At 33.9% G+C, this 16,766-nt stretch overlaps 1 protein-coding gene across 1 annotated transcript in view; it reads right to left on the reverse strand.

Moving 5' to 3' along the window:
* The window catches only part of LOC129225020 (discoidin domain-containing receptor 2-like), a 141,596-nt gene extending 125,553 nt beyond the window's left edge, over positions 1–16,043 (reverse strand). The window contains exons 1-2 of the mRNA XM_054859567.1: positions 16,016–16,043; positions 11,440–11,545 (exon numbers count right to left, since the gene is read on the reverse strand). Coding sequence (XP_054715542.1) covers positions 11,440–11,545; positions 16,016–16,043 — 134 coding nt within the window. The remainder of the gene's footprint in view (positions 1–11,439; positions 11,546–16,015) is intronic.
* Between the last annotated feature and the right edge of the window lie 723 nt (positions 16,044–16,766).

Here is a 16,766-nt window from a genome sequence, read left to right on the forward strand (position 1 = left end):
ACGGCTTCATTTTTTTCTTTTTTAAATTAGCAGTATTGTTTAATTGATTATAGATGAAAATAATTTTGATTGAGTCGGTTTTTAAATTAAATCAGTATTTTTTTACCATTTTACCTTTGAAAGCGCATTAGTGCATGTGGTATCCAATTTGATGCAATGTATTAGCCCGTAAAATAAAAAATGTGAGTTAATTAAAGAACTCATTATAACAGAGGAGAAGAGTAAAAGCGAGCACAGGTCTAAATATGGGCACCCCTCCCCAGTGGCTATGGGAGGTACTGAAGATTGGTGGCTTGGACTGTAGATGACGCCATCTGCTAATATAAGATTCCAGAGAGAAGTTGGAAATATTCTTTCAAGTAGTGTGGATTCAGTGTGAGTTTTGAAACGAAATCATTGATGACAATCATTGTTTTGCCTTCTTACATTCAGGAAACTTGTTATAGTTGTTAACGAAAGACAAAAATCTCGAATTTTTCACACTAAAAGTAACTTTAAATCAAAAACAATAGAGGGTGCCCATATTTACACATTTTCCTCTAATTTTGTTGACATCACCCATGAATTTGTAAAATGGTTGCTCAATAGAAGCACTCTGCTATCTCATCATTCGGCTAAAGCTAAAGGCATTCCAGGAATTTTACCACAAGTTCATGCCTCGGAATATGAAACGTGTCCAAAATTCAGAGAAAGCAACTGTCAGGCGCAAAGTATTGTGGAAAACTGACGAAAAGTATTATGAGCAGAATCATACTACATCGCTTGAAGTTTCACCAAGCAAGAGTCTCCCCCCGTAAGTTTAGTTTTCCTGAGTAACTAGAGAGTTTATAAACAAAAGCATACAATTTCTATTGCAACAAGTTTCATATTTAATGAAATGTAATTGAAATAGTATTTTGTAACTGCTCGATTTTTAATAACGATTTCAGGTTTAAAAAAATTACAAGCACCACACTTTCTAATTAAAATCTATTCTGTTATACGAATTAGAAAATACTTTGAGTAACCACCTTATTAGGGTTACAAGAAAAACTTTAAAATAAGGACAACTAGTTAAAAATACGAGTACTTTTTAGATTTTTTTTGAAATCTTTTTAACTCAGAAAATGAAAAGTCCGCAAAAACTCAAAATTTTCCACGTTTTTGCATTTGGAAAGGGAAAAGAGGGGAAAAAAAACCTATCAGAACAAATGTATTAATACAAATAAACAAAAATAATGATCTTCAAATTAAATAAATAAGTAAATAAGTGCATAAACTGAAGTTTAAGCGATGCCCTAAAGTTTTTGAAACGTACCATAAGAAACATCCCTAAAAATTAAGGTCCTGTATTTTTTTTTTTGGAAAGAATTTGTTTGATCAGAGCTAAATTTTATTACTATCTTTCCAACAACCCAATACAATAAATTGTAAAATGTCCCTAGCGGGAAAGAATCACATTACCCGAGCAATGCTAGAATGGATGATTTAAATTCCTCCAAAGCGAAGCCGTGGGAAAGACAAATGGAGCAGTTTAGTTTCAGAAAAAAAATTTCGTTTTATATATAAAATCGTAAGTAGTACGATATAACAAATGAATACATTGTAGAAAATATAGTCTGCAGAATTTCTCGGAGGAAGTAAAGGTTATGAAAAAAAATGGTTTCATAAATAAATTTTCAGATTAAAGTTGTGGTGCTCAGTAATGTTCTACGTGAAAAGTTATTGCTTTAAAATGAAATAACAAGTTAAAAAAAAACCCATTTTAAAGTGTTTAAAAAAATTAATTTGAATTTTGAATATCTTGAATTCAAATTATGTTTTTCGCAATCACGAGTGTGTGTGTGTGTGTGTATGTAGGCGTGTGTTGGGGGTATGTGCGTTTGTGTGTAGGGAGGTATGTGTATGTATGAAGGCATGTGTGTTTGTGTCAGCGTGCAGGTGTGAGTGTGTGGGTAGTTGTGTGTATGAGTGTTTGTGTGTGGGGGGAATGTGTATGTGTGTGTAGGCATATGTGTTTGTGTCTGTGTGCAGCCATGAGTGCGTGGGTAGTTGTGTGTAGGCGTGTGTGTATGTATTTGGGTGTGTGTGTATACATTTGGGTGTGTGTGTGTGTTTGTGTATGTGTGTGTGTGTGTGGGTACGTGCGTGTAAGTGTAGGATATTGACGCAACCTGGAGACTTTGCTCTCTAGAGGAGCAGCATCGTGAGGCGGCTGGTCGACGGTGGTGCTGCAGAGGGTGCTGGTGGGAAAATAAAATCATAGCACATCAAAACAGTCAAATGAAGGCAATAAGCAATCGTGATTGCTCAATAAAGAATTAATATGAAAAAAAAAATCGCACTCAGCATGCAGATGCAGTGAAAACAAAAGGATGTAATCTTGAGTAAAACGTGTGTGAATGTAAACTCACAGGTAAAGACAGAGAGGCAATCATTGAAAAGTTTTTCTAAATCATGCAGTATAGCAACACATGTCAGGGCTACTCGTACCATCTCTTTCAGCAAAACAGATGAGAGGTTCACTTACAAGTTGAACTAAATATCTCTGTAGATATTTTCGATAATCTGCTTTTGAAGAAACATTCCATTTGTTAAACTATTTTTTGTGCTCTAGAACCAGAAATCCTGACAGCGCAGCTGTATGCATAGAACGATGAATGACAAATATGTAAAAATGTTTATAATAGGCACATGTTATCAATATTGATATTTACGTGAAGATATCTCAGTAGCATAAATAATGGCAACTTGAAAGCAAATTTTTCGTTTTACCGGAAATCCTAAACATGCAAAAGGAAAAGAGATTGATATCTCTGCCCTTGAATTTCCCATGTCTTTCAACATTATAAAGTATTTCAATTTGCCAGCATAATAGTGCCATTTGCCTATCGTGTTTTTCTGCAAATCAATCTACCATGAGTCCCGAGAGACTGTAGAATGTTTTCTTCCCAAAACAATAAATAGCTCCAACTTCTTCTTCTCAAGATAAAGTAAAAGGCCGCGCCTCAAAAGAATCCTCCGGAACTTTGAATGGATGACAGATGGGCCCCCAGGGCGCCCTGCGAAGTTCTCCGACGAGATACAGTCCCGGTTAAGAGAAATCGGAGACTATATCCTTTCGTCGGGCCCGGTTGACAGACACTGCCCAATTTGTCACGGAGGTTAATGCCATTAATTAGGTGTCGCAGGGAAAAGTGTGGAAAGGATCGACTCTGTAATTGACTCCTTTTTCGACAACCCTTTCAATCTAAGTGAATTATAAAGAGCTACCTATTTTATCTTCGTGCCTAGCGATTACGGTTACGGTGAATAGCTGATACTGGGTTTCGAATTAAAATTTTCGGAGAAAAGTTTTTTTTTAAATGTAGCTTCATTTATAAAAGGTATTTAAAAATCTGATTCACCTTACTTAAATCGTTAATGTCGAGAATATAGATGTGTCGTTGTTAATAAGAGCAATTTAGTGATTGTAACTAGCGCTCGTTTGAATCCGGCTTAAAAATTGATTTTATTTGTAAGAGTAGTTCCGAAACATGCTCAGAGCTTTAAAATTGCGATTAATGGAGAGAGCATTTGATTGACACTCTACATCGTTCAACGTCATGTCTAGAAGTTTCATAGGATGAAATTTTCTATTTTCCAGAGTAGATCAAAATCCTAACCAACACTAAATAGTGAAGATTATGGAGCTGATTAGCTAGCGAAGAAAGCAGCGTTATTTTACAGGGAAAAAATAATCTGCTGACTTTTCATTCTGCTAAAACTCTCATAAAAATAGAAAGAAAATAAATTTAAATTTAATATTTCAACATTAGCTAGGGGAAAGGATTGGGAAAGTCTTTGGAATTGGATTGCTGTCCTGGACCTTCTACAAACAGCCCGGTTATCACATTCAGAGACTACAGTTTCGTTATTATTAGAACTCTTCAGTCTGGAATAGTAAATAACCAAGCTGGAGGCAGATATCATCTCATTTGAGCTGAGAGCAGTGCCAACAAACTGGTAGATAAAGTAAATTTATCTCACCAGCGAATGGCCGCCGCATGGTGCAGTTAGACTCGTGAGTTGAAGGCAAAGCTTGAGTTAGCAAGCTTGTAGCAGCAAATTACCGCCCCTAAGCCTGGGCTAAGGCAGAACTACATGCAATATACCAGACAGCCCAGTTATCATATCCAGAGACTGCAGTTACTACACAGTCCAGAGACTACCAGTTTGTTGGTGCTCTCAGCTTCAATCACATGACATCTGCCTCCCGCTTGGTTATTTACTATCCTACTATCCTAGACTGTTTAGTTCTAACACAACCGAAACTACTGTCTCTGGATATGATAACCAGGCTGTCTGGTATATTGCATGTAGTTCTGCCTTAGCTCTGGCTTAGGGGAGGTAACTTACTGATATTTAACTGTTAATGCCTGGCATTCAAATAACTACGGCTATTCGTTAGGGTATTCTTCTTGCAAGCTCACATATCTTAAAATATCTTCGAATCATCTTTACATGCAGCAACAGTTAAGCTCTAATATGGCATTATCTGATTCAAAAAACAGGACTCCTGGATTAGCTTTTTTTTTAGACATTATTGACAATTATAAAAAATAATGCTTTCTTTAATTATTCCTTAAATCTGCATTCATTTGAGAAGCATAGATTATGCTGATTGCTGCTCATCGCCCAGTATTATCGTTTCGTGGTAATTATCGCACATTTGAGTCCTTTCGAAATAAAAAATACTTAAGTGAAAAAAAAAAAAAAAACGGTATTAATAGGAAAAAGATATGCATTACGAATTTACGCATCACTACTATATTTTGACGGAAAGTTTCGCTCATTTGAGAGTTTTAGGAAAAATTTTAAACTTGCATTTTTCACACCTAACATATAGTATGTAGTTACTTTACACGGTTTAGAAACCAAATTTCCATATACATTTTTTCATACAAATAGCAAAGCACTGTTGACAAGTTTAATTTTATGATAAATGGGTTATTGTAAAAAATGATTCATGGATTGTGAAGTATCATACATAACTTTGCTCTTCGTAAATTGTCCATATTATTTGGTGATAAAAAAATTTTTGCCAAAAAAAAAAAAAAATCAAACATAATTTTTTCCTCCATACTAAAAAAGATTTTAGGAACGTTCTTGGCAAACAATGGGCAGCTAAAGGTTTCTTATTTCTTTCATTAACATATCTAGGAAAACAGGAAAGTTTCTCGTCAAAATTCAGGAACCTTCTTGTAATTAACCCGGAATCTTCTTGAAGAATTCGGAAACCTTCCTTGCAAAAGGCAGTCATGTTTCTAGAATAAATCAGGAACCTTCCAAGAAAATTTATACATGTTTATAATAATAGCTTGGCACTTTCCTGATTTACCAGAAAGTTTCCTAGAGCATTTTGGCAAACATGGCCAAAACTAAACAGGCAAACACCGAACAGTTTATTTACCTGCAATTCTTGCAAAGCTGCATTATCAAGAGTTCCCATTTCGTCCACGTTTGAGGCACTATCAGTCCGGAAGGGCAGTATCCGAACTGTAGAACTGTGGGTAAAACCCTTAATAACGAAGATGAGCATATCTTCTAACTGGTAGCCAAAAATATTTTTTTACATCAGTGAGAAGCCTGCACTCATGCAACTAATAGCGATTCCTGAAACCTTTTAAAAAGATACTTGTTTTTCTTTGGAAACCGTTGGAATCCCGGAATGGTACTTGGAAATAATATGTGATGTTTCGGAGTTTTAGGTAAGTTATTGTCTTGCTTTCGATGAGTGTTAGACGAAAAATAATACAACAATAACAAAATGTGTAGCTGAACATTACTTTTCATTTCTAAGAAAAAATAAGTAGAAAAGAAAAATCCTCAGAAGTAAAAATACTGGAAACAGGAGAACGCATATCTTCTTCTGCGAAATGGAACAATCAGTTCGTCAGTACAAACTACAAAAGCTTTGAATAAAATAAGAAATGATTTCCAAAAATGAACTCCAAATAAGATATTTCAAGCAGCATTATTTTGAAAAGAAAACCTGTGTGATATTAGAATGCTCTTTATCACGACAAGTTGTTCGCAGAAACTCGTGACAACTCAATGTTTAGGAGAAATTGGTCTTTGATCAGTGGATTGTGTTCTACCATATACATAAAAGTAAAAAGAAAATGTATGAAATGTAGAATTTTTCTTATTTTGTCATACGATTTTTCCCAATCTGCCTTTTTATTGCATTTTCCCGAGATAAATTGAAAAATATTTTTCGTATGTGTACCTAATTTTACGATCTTAATTACTAAAACTCAATAATAGTGTAATAATTGGTCTCAAACTAAAACGAGATTTTAAGAAATATTATTACTTTCTAATAGGACTATTAATAAATTGTGAAGTATTATCTGCAAATAATAACTGCTTTTAGTAAGTTGAAACATATTAATTCGAAATAAAAAAGTTAAAAAATGATTTTTCATTCATATTTTCTAGAAAATTTGGTTCTTGAGGGAGTATTTTAGCTTGAACTAGCAAACATACCCAGCGTTGCCTGGGTCAGTAATAATATTGAGAAAAATTTATACTTTCCTTTATTTATTTTTAGCTGTGACTCGCGGTTTCACCCAACGACTAATAAGAAAACAATGCATTAAAAGCTAATTTTAAGTACATGACGCTTATATGATATGTATAGCAAAAAAATTACACCCCTATCCACATCGATGTTTTCCGTTAAATAAGAAAATCGAAAAAACAAAATCCAATAAAAAATCATTGAAAACCGTTGATTTATAAATTAATTAATTTTGAAATGTGCCGGTTAATAAATGCTGATAATCTTCCCGCCCTCAGCCGGGTTTAAACTCGACACCCTTGGTTTGCTTGTCCAGTGCTTTACCGACTGAATACGAACTATTGATGCAATAAAGAATGCATAATAAGTATTATTGATTCAATTTAAATTTATTGCTGCTCCGCTCTTATTAGTCATAGCGTGATGTTACATAGCCTATGACCTTCATCAATAAATGGACTATTCAACACAAAAATATTTTTTTTCAATTCGAACCCGTAGTTCCTGAGATTAGCGCGTTCAAACAAACAAACTCTTCACACAGCTTTATATTATTAGTAGAGATTTAAGAATCCCTTGGTAAAAAAAAAAGAAAAAGAAAAACAGAAAGTGCAGCTAAATAATTTCAAAGAACTAGATAAATAATAATAACAAGAAGAAAAAAATCCTTAGAAATAAAGACGTTGAAAAAATTTCATTTGCGAAGTAAAATTCGCGTCCGTCACTATAAAACTCTTAAATACATTAGTAAAGATTTTCCTAAAAGGAACTTCAAATGAGATGTTGCAAAGAACGTGATTTTAAGAGATAAATTATGCGTTATCTGACTGTTCTCTATCGCGGAAAGCTGTTGCTCGCAGAGATTCGTGACATTTGAATGTTTCGCTCTTTGATCGGAGGATTTTCATCTTATATGCATAGTAGTAGTGTAAATAAAATAAAACGTAGCCTTTTTCTGGTTTTATAATCTGAGTTTTTTTGTATATGCCTTTTTTTTGGAGAGCGGGGAGAGAACAGGTGTCAACTCGTCTATTATATTAATTCAGTTTTAAGTTCTGTATTAATCTTTAGAACGGCAACACACATTATAGTTTATCGTCAACCTAAAGAGGAAGTTTTGTCACTTTGACTTGGTAATGAAGATAATGTTTCTGCTGCCGTTTGACGAATAAATGTATAACTTGCACTAAAATCATGATGGACGCATAAACAGTGAACCCAAATTTTGAGTTACACTTCAGCACTACAATACATTGCGTTTCATGCAATATACCGACCAGCTCGGTTATTCTCTATTCCAGACTAATGAGTCCATAATAAGAACAAAAGTGCAGTCTCTTGATATGATAACCGGGCTGTCGGAACATTGCATGCAATTCTGCCTTAGACCTGGCTTTAGGGTGGTAATTTACTGCTTGATCTTCCGATTTGTATGGATTTGCTGGCTTATAATGAATTTCTGATATATTTATTTACAATATTAAAAAAAACATATATTTAGAAATAAACAGTTTTGAGTATTTACAAGGCATACATGCATAAAGAGGAACTCAATGCTAAAACATAGTACTGACACACGACATACATTTATGCAAAACTAAGAACTAAAAAAGTACCTAAAGTAATTCAAGTATTTTTGTTATCATTATTATTTACTTATGAGTATTCTTGATTATAAATCATTCAGACCCGAGTTACAAGTACGAATATTTATATTTACTAAAGAAATACAGCCAAAATTAATCTAACGCATTGAAATTAAATGACCATTCGCTCGATCTCACGTTTTCCGAAACTTACTACAAACAGATGTAAATGCGACATGTACCCATAAGTGGTATCGGTCATAACTTACACCTACCAGCCTCGGACGTGACAATAGGATCATGCGTGTGACCGCGGACTTGGAAACATTCTACGAACAGTCGTGACGTGAATGCATTCAAATCATGCGCATGATCTCATTCTCTCAAGAACCAATTCAAAGTGACTGAGGATCTTATCATTCCAATGATTCCTTGATCTCCTCAATATACATCAAAGGTCATCACACTTAGATAGAACTGAGACTATACCAAGCATAAATTACGACCCAATGCTTCAATATTTTAAACACGGAAGCAGGGGCGTGCTAAACTTACACTTTTGGATGGGAGGGGGGTGGGGCAGGTTCAATTTGCCAAATGAAGCTCCGAATTTCGCCGAAGGATAAAATATGAACCTACTCGTGAGAAAAAATGTACTGAACAAGGAAAATTTTGGGAGGTCGTAGGGATCTTCCATCGACTATCCGCTACACGGAAAAGATAGGGGGAGTAAAAGATACAGTGAAACCTGTATAAGTTGACCACTTGCGGTGAACTACTTTAGTGATCGACTTAAACAGGTGGTCAACTTTTAGAGGTTGAATTACATGATATATATCTAGTTCTGTGCCTGAAAATAGCGGTCAATTTAGACAGGTGGTCAAATTTACAGGTTTTACTCAATGTGCTCAAACTATATCATGTTTAAAAAGCAACAAAATACACATAAGTGATAATACGAATAATTCTAAACATGAACCTAAGAGCAGGAATTAGTAACTGGAGGGAGCAAGTCCAATCATTGGCTTAACAAAAGTTGAGGGAGGGACGTCAAGTCACGTGACTCAACAACGACGAATAGTTGACATGTTTGTGTGAAACTAGCGAAAGAAATCTGATTTCTTCCAATGATGTGATTTAAAATCTGTCACGTGACTTGGGGTCTTTGCTTCGCGAATGAAAGTCTTCACCCCCTCCATTTCATCTCTTTTCAATGGTAGGTACCGGAATAAAAGATTTACTTTAAAAACCATGAATGTATTATTGTTTGTATGATTGGAGTTTTACTGTCTGATAAGACTACTTCATGTTTTGAATACTATGTAATTCGTGACCTTTGAAATACTCGTGTAAAATTTGGTTAGAATTGTCATGAGATGGCTTATTTAATAACCAAAGTATTTTCCTCCATATTTTCACCAAACTCCTACATTTATTCATCACATTCTTTATTCGGAATCTCCCGCAGTACCAACTTGAAAAGGAATGGTTCATAAGGAAAGCTATGAAGCAGTTATTCATCAATTCAATGAATCCAGGTTCCATATACAACGCACACACACACACACAGCTAAGCTATTTTCTCCTCACCCTCTCTGTCAGTCTGCGAGAGGCGATCTGCAATGTTGATATGCTACAAGTCCGGGGTATGAGCATAGAATCAGACTGGTCACTTCAGATTCGTCAGAGATGAGTCTACAACCGGGGAGACGCAGATGGTCCGTGTCTAAACAATAATAAATGGATATCGAACTCATCATTCCTTTTTCCCCTGGCATGTTTCTGTCATCGATTTTCGTGATGGATAATGAGGAAATGCTGATCGTCATTTCCAACCTCATGGAATAGTAATTTTGTTGTTAGATAGTCAAATATATTTCTTCTCTAATTAAAAAAAAATCATTAAAAATGATTCCCACAAATCATCTTTACTGCATTTTTGTTCTTCTGTTCTCTTTTCATCAATTCAAGGTTATAAAAATCGATTACACAGCTAATCAAGTTTTTAGTATTCTTCCAATTTGCTGAAGATCGCTTTGAAAATTCCCGATTAAATAAATCATTCAACTCTCAAAAAGCCGATTGTAACACTTCATATATGCATCTCAATGTATCACTTCATAAATGCAGTTGTTCTAAGTTGAAACTTTGCTTCACAAAGTAACTATTGTGAAAGTTATTAAATATGTCATGCGATTGCCGCGAAAACTCTGCAAAAATCGATGAAAAGTATATTATCTTATTTAGTAGTTTTTCTTGTGCAAAAAAACGTTATTTTGGTAATTTAATTTAAGTGTTATACTTCCAATATTTATATAAGTGCAAAAATATTTCAGTTTGAAATTGTAAGTCTAAATGCTTGAAATCGCACCCTCAATTATTCGAAGTTATTTTGAATTAAAAGTGTGTTTAATCAGGGCACTATTTAACATTAAAAAAAAAAAAATGTCAGGCGATTGCTGCGATAAACTCTTGGCAAAAAAGATCAAACATACATTATCTTGATTAAACAACTGGTTTAAAACTAAAAATGCTTTTTATACTAATTTCATTCAAAATTCATCATATAAGTTAATTAGTTAAGAAATTATTTCAGTTCGAAATGCTAATACTGATTTTTTAAAATTGTACTCTCAATTTTTCCATGTTATTTTGAGTTGAAAGTATGTTTAAGTATGTTTAATAAGGGAAATATCAAACAAATTTAAAATATGACCTATTGGTGCTGTGAGAAATACTTGGTAAAAATGCTTTAGAATTCATTTTCTTAATCAATTACATTTTTAAACAAGGGAAACAATTTTTTGTAGCTTTATTTATTTTTCATCGTATAAGTTATATAGGTACGATATCATTTCGCCACGAAATCCTAACATAAAACTAACCCTAACGTTAAAATTTATGCTCTCAATTATTCAAACTTATTTTGATTTGGAAATGTATCTAGCAGGCCAACTGTTGGATAAACTATAAAACATTACTTGGAAGTTGCTGCGAAAACGCGTTCTTACGAAGACAATATTTCTTTTAGTAATTGTATAAAATACTGTAATATTTCCAAGGTAACTCAAATAATTACAAACTCACTTCAAATCTAAATTCAAACACTAAACCTTTCAAGTTATACCCCCAAATAAAAATTCGTGTTTAAAGTATTATTACAGTAAAATATTTAATAGTAGGATCTCCAAAGTTGATTTTCTTATGTGGGCTTAAGGTTTTTTTCTCCCATTACACCAGAAAATGTTTTGTACCAAATTGACAAGAGTAAAATAAAATAAGGCAAAATGGGAAGAAAAATGAGCCTACCTGGCATTGTGAGGCCCAACACTTGCTAAAATATAGGATGAACTTGCATTGATGTCTTCATTTTTAATTACCTCTGATTCCATTCCAAGAGCTCCGGTACATTCTTCTGCAAAGAAACAAATATAGTTAAAACATAAATCATTTTTAAACTAGTCTTTTCCCCAGACTTGAAAAGAATCTGCCATACCTAAAAGTTATTCACTTTTTTTTTTTTTTTGCAACCACAATATAAGGGGGAAAAAAGACAGTTGCGGGACTGGCCGAACGAAGCGATTGTTTTACTAGGGGCTATTTAATAACTCAAGCTCATAACTTTGATGGTATGTTGAAACAAAAATCCAATTAAGTCTTAGTTAATGAAGTTGAATTTATCTAAATTATTTTTTACATATCCTACACAATCATACAACATTCTTAAAAAAAATAAGCTAGTATAATAAAATAACCACATATTGAAACAAACTACTACAAGTGAATACAGGAGATATCAAAAAATATTTTTGTACAGGTTTAAAACATACGTTGATTTAAGTATATATAAATTTTTACAAGTAGACACCTAGGTCGTCTAGGAATAATTAAAAATTCAAGAAATACAGAAATTAAAAAAAAAGAAGTTTAAGTTTAATTAAAATTCAATTATCAACAAAACGGTAAGTCCTATCGAGTTGAAATTTGTTTTTTTCGATTCAGCACACTTTAAGCATATTAAATGAGTAGAAAAATGTCGAGTTTTGGGAATTGAACGTGCCTTGCTAATAAAACGCTTTTTTACGTCGTTTTTTTTCATTTTTTTAAAAATTCATTCCGGCCACCCCAGCATCCCATAAGAAGCTTAGTTTCAATACATTCAATAGCTCTCAAAAGTTTTGAGACGATACGTTTTTCTGTGCTACCTTTTTTTTAAAGCACTTTTATTATACTTGACCTGATTGTCACGGAAAAATCTGAGGCCTGCTTTTGCTTATATCTCAGCATTTAGACCACTTACAGACTTCGGAATTTCACAGAATGATTTGTTTAATCTTAAGGTACAATTTAAAGCTTAAAAATTAAAATTCTAAAATAAAATTATTTCAGTTAGGATGGAAAACAAGAAATTTCATGTAATTTCCGCATTAAATGTTTAAATATAAAATCCATTGTTACAAATTTTGTTGCATTTTTTTAGCAATATTAATAGTAATTCATAATGAAAATTTTGAATCAAGGCTTTTCTGGAGCAAGCATGAAATGTATTCTGTCATTGCTCCCATCTACATTTATGCCAATAATCGATAACAGGGATAAGTAAAGAGACAATAACAGATTTTTTTAAAAAATACTAAGCCCTTTTCATAAAGGACACAAATAACTTTTCTTGGTCAGAATGAGCAATTCAGGTATTCCTAAAGTTTTGAATGATTCCACGAAAATGACACTACAAACGAAGAAAAGTGCATCTCAAGTCATGTAGAGAATTCCTTATCATTATCTAACCTTCAATCATAAATTTAAGTGTTGAAATATGCATATTTTTCATAATGGGAAAGTTTGGTTTGAAATGACTTAAGTTAAAGCAAATCATTTGGTGAAATCCCGAAGTCTCTATGTAGACTAGTTTCTGAGATATAAGCAAAAGCAGGCCTCAGAGTTTTCCGTGACAATCAGGCCAAGTATAATAAAAGTTCTTAAATTTTATCCTTTTGAGTGCATTATGAAAAGTGCTTAGTATTTTTTTTTAAATTTCTGTTATTATAACTTCTTAATCATTGTATCAATTCTTAGCACACTAAGATGAATGAATGCAAAGCATATTTTCCCTCTTCCCACTGAAATAAACTGAAGAAATGTTTAATATATTTCTAATTTCTCATCTAATCCAGCTCTAACCAGTAGGCCATACAACAGTGGAAAGTGGAAAAATCTAAATAAGTAACGCTGCAACATGTAACGGCACATTTTAACAAAAATGAACTGTAGTAGTTACTGAATAGAAAAGAAAAATGAAAAATATTTACAGTGTACAATGTGTTCCGCGAGGAGTTATGACACAGAAATTAAAAAAAGGAACATAAATTAACGGATTTCTGACATTTCGGAATTTTTACGTTCGGGTTTTTGACATTTCGGAACTTTTACGTTCGGATTTTTGACATTTCGGAAGTTTTACGTTCAGACTATTGACATTTGGATTTTTGGTGTACTACTGTACATTTAGTTGGTTTATAAGTATTGAAGTAACAGTTACTACGAATGAAAATCTCCAGTACGTAAGTTACTCTTTTTTCAAAAATTATACGTAGAAGCACAAACTCCAAATCCTTTTTATTGGTGCAAGCGATTATGTATAAATGGAACTTATATCCCACTTTTTGAAGAATCATTCAGTAAAAATTTTACTCCAATTTATTCCGAAATTTACACAATACTTAGCAGAAATAACAAAATGCTCAGCAGAAAATAACAATGTGCTCTCCATTCCAGCATCAGGTTAAAGAAAAACTTCCGCGCATAAGTTTCCAGAAAGTAAAAAAAAAAAAAAAGTTATTTATCTCCATCAACCTCCAAGATCGCAGCTGATGATATCCCAGTTAAATTACATGTGTTCAATTGCTCCACTCCCAATTTATTTCGAGTTCCATCGTCCTCCCTCCCCACTACCACCAGAGCGTCTTCCGCAGCACTAACAGTGATAAAGATTCTTGAAATTTGTTCCTTCTATTTATATATAACTGGATTTTTTTTTTCCTCCGGGCGACAACAATGCCAACAGGAAATTGCTTGCTCAGATTTTTCACATGACAGATATAGCACCACGTAACAATAGTTTCCAAAAATGTTTTTTCTGCCACGGTTATGGGTTATTATTGCTTTCAGAAAGACCACATTTTTGTTTTAAACGTCGCTATTAAATGAATGGTTTCTCCTGTAGAAGTTCTTCCTTATTTTGCCGGTATTCTTTTCGGACGTTTAGAATCATTTATTTGCAGAACTTTTTTCATAAAAGAACTTGTTTTGTTCAGTGCAATAGTTATTAAAAAAATAATGAAAGGAGTGTTTAGACTTTAATGTCTACTAAGTCTGCTTCATCTTTTTTAATGCTGTTAAACAAAATGGTGCTGTACATATTCAGTACAATCGAACGCATTTATAACGGGCATTAAGGGACCTCGATAATTGCTCGTAATAACCGACTACCTTAAAAAACATATTTTTTAATTAGTACATGCAATACAATCCTGGTGCAACGAATTTGAAGGGAACGCAATTTGTTTGAAAATTTTGTTGTAATGTAATTAAAGCAACGCAATGGAAATTAAATTGTGAATAAAAATGTATTTCATTGAAATGGATATATCGTTATATTGGTATTTGTTGTAACAGGATTTCACTGCATTTACTTGTGTAATTTTCTTTCTTTCTGTCTTTATTTTGTAGAAAAGCTGGTTAATTTGCTTTGAAATGTGTTATTGTAGTTCGTTTTTGGGAGAAAACTCCTAGCCCCCTCCCCCCCCCCCAAATTGGTCAATTTTTAAGTCTGGGTTCAAGCTCGAACGGAATCGAGTATGCTCAGCCTGAAATATTTCACATTCGTCGTTGTCGTCGTCGCGTTTGCAACTTTTTAAAATGATTAAGCTTTGGAATGCTATTTTTTTTCCTAGACAGAATTAGTTAAACTGGAAGTCAATAAATATTTTAGTAATCACATAAAATATTGCTCGTTATATCCGAAGTTAGCCCGTTAATAGCGAGTTATCTTTCGTAGACGTGATGTTGTGCCAAACAAGTGTCTCTGATTTTCTCGTTAAATCCGGGTTCTCGTTACATCAGGGCTCTTTATAAAAGAATTCGACTGCCTAAAATTTCCCCAAAAGTTACTGTCTACTTGGTGATTCATATTGTGTTTCATTTAATGAATGATGATTTAAGTGTTGATGAAAATCTTCGATGAATGACACGCCGGTCTTAACCAGATTCAGTCCTTCTGCTGGAGCTGAATCAACTCGCTAAGACTAGGTAACGCGCAACATGTGTTTTCATCCTCATCCAATAGTTCACTTCCAGAATAACTTTAACGTAATAGTTAACTGCTTCCGTAACATTTTCACCTCATAGGAGTCGTAAAGTATTCAACACCACGAGCTGCTTCATTATTTACGTTTCAAAACTTACCACCTTTTAGGATGTTTCCCGCTACCACTGTATCTGTGTTTCTGTTTTCGTCTGCATTTCTCCATACATTTATGTGGCTGTATTCATTGAAAACTAACCTGCATAGTTTATACTGCACGTACCTTGATGTACGAGTAGAATGCATGTACATTCTGCATTCCAGGGTTTGCCGTACCTAACCCTATACATGGTATAACCGGCCGGATGAGGCGCTGAGGACAGCTCTATTTTTTTGATCCAGGCCAGGAAACAAGCAATTCAAAATCCAGCACCTTCAGAGGTATCAATTTGGATAGGGAACATGGAGGACTGTATGACCAGGATAGATTAAACGTGCACCAGTCTTCATTCGCGTATACAAAGGGCCTTCGACCAGCAGGCATCCTGTACACAGGTGAACGGCCACTTGACGGGTGCTTACGAGCACACCGCAAGGCACCTAAAGGCATCGTGGCAAAGGGTAAGGAATAGTACACATGTGAGGACAATGAGGTCTAGAGATTTGAATTACTTGATCTCATAGTAGATAGGTTGCTACTCACGGCAAACAAAAGAATTGCTCTCTCTGTACTACTAGCATATATATTATTTCTAAAAGATGTTTTCTTGTGGGAACACCATAATTTCCTTAATACATCATCATATTTCGTAAAAAAAGTGTCATTTTAAAGATTTTTTCACCCGCTTTCGGCGAAAAAAAAAACTCAATTGAACATTTTGCTCGTTTTTGTTTTTAAACTAAGCTAAAAAACCGGATAGATTTGTTCGGTTAAATTGTAAACTTTCGCTTGCATTGTTAAGCACTTGTTACATTGTTAAGGGAGAGCTCAGTTGGTAGAGCGTTAGGTATTCAACCGTACGGTCCAGTGATCGAGTCCGTGTTCGGGCGGAATGCCTTTAGCAGTTTTAATATCTAAATCGTTAAAACTAATGCAACGGGAATAGTCTTCGTTTTTTAAAAATCAAGCACTTTGTGTGCTATCCATTTTACATTCATTATCCAAATAAATTTGTGAGTTATTGAGTCCGGTAATTTTCAGCCTGCCGAATATGTTAATTTTTACGTATGGTAATGTTACAACAGGACTATCAATTTTAAGCAGGAATGTTTCGTACGGGTCAGCTACTCCTTTATATAGAGGAAAAAACAGCGGTGACAAAATATTTTCGAC

Source organism: Uloborus diversus, chromosome 6 (genome assembly GCF_026930045.1).
Source record: "Uloborus diversus isolate 005 chromosome 6, Udiv.v.3.1, whole genome shotgun sequence".
NCBI lineage: Eukaryota > Metazoa > Arthropoda > Arachnida > Araneae > Uloboridae > Uloborus > Uloborus diversus.